The following is a 7266-nucleotide window of genomic DNA, read 5'->3' as shown; positions in this document are numbered from 1 at the left end:
TAATTCCTACCTATGAAACTATTTGTTTATGAGATAAGTCATTAAACTATTTGTTTATGAGATAAGTCATTAAACTATTTGTTTATGAGATAAGTCATGAAACTATTTGTTTATGAGATAAGTCATGAAACTATTTGTTTATGAGATAAGTCAGTACATTTTTCGGAGTTTTCGGCTCGCGAATTATTCTGAGATTTGGATGAATCGCTTATATTTTGCATTTACTGGCTAATGAGAGCGCTGTTAATTAAAAATGTTCCCAACAGGCAGCTCTTTAGTTATCCATCGCACAAAGTTTACTGTTAGGACTAATAAGAATAATGAACTCTTTTTTTACATTTTACCTAGAAGAACCTCCTCGCTACCTACATGATCTCGTAATAGATAGGACCACTAGCAGGAATGTACATCACGTGCATAACCAAATATTTCAACAGAGTAAATGTAACAACGCATGTTCAGAATATTTTGATTCGAGTTCTTTTCTCCGAAACAAGGGAAGCTCAAATCCATAACCAACGGTAGATTTGTTTTGCCATTTTGAACTAGAGACACTTCCCTAGTCACACTTTAACAATAAAAGGATATTTAACTACCGTTTGTTTTGCCATTTTGAACTAGAGACACTTCCCTAGTGACACTTTAACAATAAAAGGATATTTAAGGTAGCTAAATATCCTTTTATTGTTAAAGTGTCACTAGGGAAGTGTCTCTAGTTCAAAATGGCAAAACAAACGGTAGTTAAATATCCTTTTACTGTTAAAGTGTCACTAGGAAAGTGTCTCTAGTTCAAAATGGCACAATAAATGGTAGTTAAATATCCTTTTATTGTTAAAGTGTCACTAGGGAAGTGTCTCTAGTTCAAAATAGCAAAACAAATGGTAGTTAAATATCCTTTTATTGTTACAATGTGACTAGGGAAGTGTCTATAGTTCAAAATATCTGTCATTTATTCATGCGTCGTGATATGCCCTATTGTTATTTTAAAAACTGCACTGAAAACTATAAATAATAGAACGTTACCCATACATTAAACATGATTACAAGGATAGAAGATACATCAACCCGCAGCCTGCAAGTGTCAACCTATATTACATTAAACATGATTAGAATGATAGAAGATACATCAACCCGCAGCCTGGAAGTCTCAACCTATGTTACATTAAACATGATTAGAAGTGTATAAGATACATCAATCCGCAGGCTGCAAGTGTCAACCTATATTACATTAAACATGATTAGAAAGATAGAAGATACATCAACCCGCAGCCTGCAAGTGTCAACCTATATTACAGTAAACATGATTAGAAGTATATCAGATACATTAACCCGCAGCCTGCAAGTGTCAACCTATGTTACATTAAACATGATTAGAAGTGTATAAGATACATCAACCCGCAGCCTGGAAGTGTCAACCTATATTACATTAAACATAATTAGAAGGGTAGAAGACACAACAACCCGCAGCCTGCATGTGCCAACCTATATTACATTAAACATAATTAGAAGGATAGAAGATACATCAGCCTGCAGTCTGGAAGTGTCAACCTATATTACATTAAACATGATTAGAAGTGTATAAGATACATCAACCCGCAGCCTGGAAGTGTCAACCTATATTACATTAAACATAATTAGAAGGATAGAAGATACATCAGCCTGCAGCCTGGAAGTGTCAACCTATATTACATTAAACATGATTAGAAGGATAGAAGATACATCAACCCGCAGCCTGGAAGTGTCAACCTATATTACATTAAACATAATTAGAAGTGTATAAGATACATCAACCCGCAGCCTGGAAGTGTCAACCTATATTACATTAAACATAATTAGAAGGATAGAAGATACATCAACCCGCAGCCTGGAAGTGTCAACCTATATTACAGTAAACATGATTAGAAGTATATAAGATACATCAACCCGCAGTCTGCAAGTGTCAACCTATATTACATTAAACATAATTAGAAGAATAGAAGATACATCAACCCGCAGCCTGCAAGTGTCAACCTATATTACATTAAACATGATTAGAAGGATAAGAAGATACATCAGCCCGCAGCCTGGAAGTGTCAACCTATATTACATTAAACATAATTAGAAGGATAGAAGATACATCAACCCGCAGCCTGCAAGTGTCAACCTATATTACATTAAACATGATTAGAAGGATATAAGATACATCAGCCCGCAGCCTGGAAGTGTCAACCTATATTACATTAAACATAATTAGAAGTGTATAAGATACATCAACCCGCAGCCTGCAAGTGTCAACCTATATTACAGTAAACATGATTAGAATGATAGAAGATACATCAACCCGCAGCCTGCAAGTGTCAACCTATATTACATTAAACATGATTAGAAGGATAGAAGATACATCAACCCGCAGCCTGGAAGTGTCAACCTATATTACATTAAACATGATTAGAATGATAGAAGATACATTAACCCGCAGCCTGCAAGTGTCAACCTATATTACATTAAACATAATTAGAAGGATAGAAGATACATCAACCCGCAGCCTGCAAGTGTCAACCTATATTACATTAAACATGATTAGAAGGATAGAAGATACATCAACCCGCAGCGTGCAAGTGTCAACCCAAATTTTATTATCTTGATTTTTAATCTCAACCCAATATAGAAAGAACTAATAATCAAATATTAAACCTATATTCAAAATCATCGTAATAAACTTCAATAAGTCTCCTAAAAACAGACCCAACCCACTTCTTTTAGTAAAAAAACGGGAGCTTTAGGTGTTGCTGCCTTATTTGCTTTTACAATAATCCTAATCAGTACGCGGAATGTGTATCACTGAAAATGTAGAGGCGATGCTTGTCAAAACCATGTGGGCGTGTCTCATTGTAAAGAAGATAAGTCGATCATTTTGATCAATCAAGTATATTAACACAAAGTATACCGTTAAATATCTGAAGGGCTCTATCCTTAATATATCGTCACATATTGCATTAGGACTAATGCAAACGACCTCACGTTAAGATCTAATATTTTCTACATTTCACACGATTAGTAACCAACAATTTAAAATGTAGGGTGCAGCACTAGAGGGTTACACCCACTTGCTGTGTGGAAGCTCTATCGTAATATTTGAACAAGGCTGTTGATTATGCGTCTTGCGTTTCAAGTCTCCTTTGCTTCTGTTTACATAAGTATATTACGCTTTGAAGGAGAAGAAACGCCATACCTTACATTGGGGCGTTTTGTTATAATATATAGAGTTAGAGGAGGAAGAAACACGAGGACCGAATCTAGCTCAAGAGCCGAACAGCCTCGAGCACTCGTTTGTTTTAGTCATCCAATCTAAATTAATATATGTCATGTTGCATAACAATTAGGAAAAGAAAACAAACTGACTGACAGCTCTCTATTTGGAAAATTCGGCACGACAAGCAACTTTTCATTGGAAAGAATTATAAAGACGAGTGTATTAAGATGAAAAAAAACAACACTTGAAACTTACTTTCCTGCGTAAAGACATTATAGAAATCTGTTAAGAGATATTCTCTCTCTAATGGAAATATTTGAACTGGTGAGAACTCGAACCAAAAGTTCTCAACTGGTCTTAGTGTTACTTTGTATCTTTTGTGACCTACAGGATGCTTTCTGGCAGGAAGTAGTAGTTTAATTGAATGTTTCACGTGTCACTAAAACTTCGTGAGTTAAGGTATTTTTGTTTTGATTTTCGTTTTGCTTCGTGACTCAGCATTTCACTTGAAGTCATCTAAGATGTGCATCTGACTCGTGTGTCACGTACTTTTAAACCTCATTTTCTCAACCAGAAAATTGAGTACTGATTTTTTCGTATTGGAAAACCTAAAATTTTGTTAACTTTACGCTGAAAAGCCTCTCTTGAACCGTTTTTTTTTCAACATTTTTTAAAACGTTATTATCATTCGTACTAATTAAATTTGTGGTCTGCAGCTGCTATGACAAATATGTTATTATTTACATATCAGTACAAAAGTGAAGCTCCTGGTTATCGCGTGACTGATGAAAATCGATATGTAATTAGATAAATTTGTTTATGTACCGTACAATATCAGAGTGAGAATACATGTGGATATATATATATATCTTTATATTTAATTATGTAATCTACGACATTATTTACAAAGTCTCACATTGGCTAAATTGTGTATTCGAATCAATATATCGATCTTTGATTGGATATAGACCATCCACTAGTTGTTGTTTAGCTTGTCTAACTGTAGCTCACTCCTCTGCGTTTTCTCTGTAGATATTCAAGTCCTGCTAGTAACGAAGGTCCTCACGGTTTACTGTGATGTGTGGTACGGAAACAGCCTCACCGATCCAACATGAGTGAGCTTTGCGTTCCCATAGCAACCGAGTCTTCTGCCAGCTCGGTTCCCTGCACTCCTGTAAAGACAATATTGAATGGCGAACTGAAGAATGATAAAAGACAAGCATGTAGTAAGGAAGATCTCCAACTTTTAGCTCGTTTAGAGGAACAAAATAGGTGAGTCTTATTTCTATCTAATTATGGCCTGTCTTCGATCCAATCTTGACAGTCCGTAAGCTTATCGGTCATCCTAATGGGTTTTGAATTAGTTTGATGTAAGAGAGTCATATTTCATGACCACCCTTCATGACCCGTAAGCTATTTTTACCGTATTTAGTTTAATATCTGAAGATAAGATAAAATACATTTGTTTTCTTACTTTTTTTCTATGCTACTTCTTCATTGTATTTCACGATTTGAAACTCGTTGATTCAAAAAAGTCCATGTTGGTGGTAGCTACTTTTAAGTTATGTTTTTTTATTATTATTATTACATGATATTTTCGCTTTTATTTGAGCTATTAGATATTATTTCAAATGAATTTTTAGTTGTAAAACCGTCCTTATTACTCGTTCAGACTAATCTAATTAACGTGGAAAACAGACTACATGGAAGTTATTTAAATAATGCCGGGCGTAGACTGGTGGTTTGTGTATTCGAATAGTGGATCGAGAGATTCGTTGTTCGCGTCCCAACCGTCTAGAAATATCTAGTATACGTAGCTTACAACAATACCCAAATTTAAATGGTAAAAAGCACCAGATCTACTCTAAGTCCTCAAAATGAAACAATAAAAAACTTTCCAATTGTCTTGCTACTCCCATGTTATAAGGACACAAGTCCATCAGAAGTTTTTACATGTATTATTCTCTTTCGGGGTACTTTATTTAATGGTTGGGAGAGGCCTAGTGATTAGCGTGGCATATATATATATTTTTTTCTAAATACACAGTCGTAATAGAACAAGAGTTAGGGTTGCATAAATTCGTTAAGTTTAGAAAATATAACTCGGAAGTTCATAGAATACAATACTATTCTGAGATAACTTAAATAATAAAATAAGAAATGAAAATATTGCAAACATCTGTGATATAATCTATTCTATTTCGTTATGCTTTATATTAAGTTCCTCTCTGTGAGGAAATCTTTTGAATGTGCAATTCTAGCGCTTCGCTAGCCTTCATTTAAAAGTGTAACTTGCGATACGTAAAGCCTTCTTTTTTATTATATCACCATTCTTCTAATTACTTATATAAGCCCCCCTGTGGCACAGCGGTATGTCTGCGGACTTACAACGCTAGAATCCGGGTTTCGATACCCGTGGTGGGCAGAGCACAGATAGCCCATTGTGTAGCTTTGTGCTTAATTACAAACAAACAAACTAATTACTTATGTTTCTGTAAAAAAAAATATACCGATTAAAAATTTACTAAACTATTAAATTAGTTTGGTAAAATGTATTTGCATATGGAAGCATGATTAATTATGCACATGCGCAGCCTAAAGTATGTTTGTTTGTGTAAATTATCGGTTTTTATGTTAATATCATATTTGTGTATCGAATATCAATCAATTAAGACTAAAATGGCTTAGTGGAAAAATCAAAATTTTCCATGTTTTTTTTTTTTTGCCATGTCAGTATTCACCGTTCTGTTTAGTATAATGTAATTAACTAGTTACTGATTAGTGAAATAACCAGTAAACACAGTTTTTTATTGTAAAAACACAAAACGCTTGTTGTAAAAATTTGGGACTCTTCAGTGTAATCTGTGTCGTAAATCAATTAAACGTAAGTAAATTAAATCGGAATTGCTGGGTCTGTTATACATGTCGATGATGTTAAACCTGGCTGTAAACCAGGCTTAACGAGAGACAGTATAGAACTATACTAACTGATTCATGTAAAAATCAAATTCTCAGTTGTATTTTATCAACGTACGTAGAAAATATAATAGCTTTCAGTTGAATTCTTCAGCTAATTAAATATTTTTTACTAACATACATTTTGCATACTAGGCTTAAAGCCACGGGCGCAAGGCTGACAAAGGTATTGTTCTTTTGAAGTGTTATGGGATATATTTTGAAATGATTCCTGACTATTTTATGCATTTGGGTGGGTGGAGTTGCATAGATAAGTGTCATGTACTGGAGAATAATGAAGTTTGAATACGTTCTTTAATTGGTTAATCACTTCAGGAGGCTTGCGCCCCTGGAGAACATTATCTTCAGTTATCAGTTATCCAGATGGATCATAATACAAAACAATTACTGAAAGCATAAAAGCTTAAAGGTATATGATCCTGTTCATTTTATTTTTTTACCAACGAACAATTTATAATATACTGTTGCGTCAGCGAGGTCACGTGACTAGTATTACGCCACCTCCTTCTAGAAATATCCTGTTCCTTCGTGAATTGTCGGGAGATTACTAGATTGGGGGTAGTCTGGTATATATAAGACCGGCCACGAGGCGACGGAAAGGTAACGAGTAATTGAACTGCAGTCAGAGAGTGTGTAATTGAACTGAGTATTGTTGAAGTCGAGCACGTGAGAAGTTCGTTGAGAATTATAGCGCGACTGTTGAAATTAAGTGTATCGCAAGGTTATATTCAGAAAGAATAAACCAGTTTTATTTAAGGGGGACTTGTGTCGCTGAAGTTTCGTCGGAACGAATTTACGGAAAATTAACTAATGAACGGAGACGTAACAATACGTTGACGCAAAGTATTACTTATAAGTTCCAACAGAAAACGAAACACCAATGTTTTGAAATTACCTTCCTGTCCATATCATGAATACCTCTGTTTAATAAAGCGATGCTTCATTTGGATGCATTATATTCAAATATATATACATATTTAGGCTTAAGTGAAATAGTCTGTCAGTTATATTAAAACATAGAATGGAGAAATATTCTTCATGAAAAATATTTGTAAATA

The 7266-nt window shown here is 34.4% G+C and overlaps 1 protein-coding gene across 2 annotated transcripts in view; it reads left to right on the top strand.

The window, feature by feature from the left end:
- Positions 1 to 7266, top strand: part of LOC106474068 (ecotropic viral integration site 5 ortholog-like) — a 102684-nt gene that overhangs the window by 41502 nt on the left and 53916 nt on the right. For both annotated transcript variants that reach the window (XM_022379361.1, XM_013934756.2), the window contains exon 2: positions 4265 to 4504. In XM_022379361.1, coding sequence (XP_022235069.1) covers positions 4344 to 4504 — 161 coding nt within the window. In that variant the 5' untranslated portion in view covers positions 4265 to 4343. The remainder of the gene's footprint in view (positions 1 to 4264; positions 4505 to 7266) is intronic.

Source organism: Limulus polyphemus, unplaced genomic scaffold (genome assembly GCF_000517525.1).
Source record: "Limulus polyphemus unplaced genomic scaffold, Limulus_polyphemus-2.1.2 Scaffold135, whole genome shotgun sequence".
NCBI classification, from domain to species: domain Eukaryota; kingdom Metazoa; phylum Arthropoda; class Merostomata; order Xiphosura; family Limulidae; genus Limulus; species Limulus polyphemus.
Note: the sequence above shows the minus strand (reverse complement) of the source record. Positions and strands in the feature narration are given on the sequence as shown.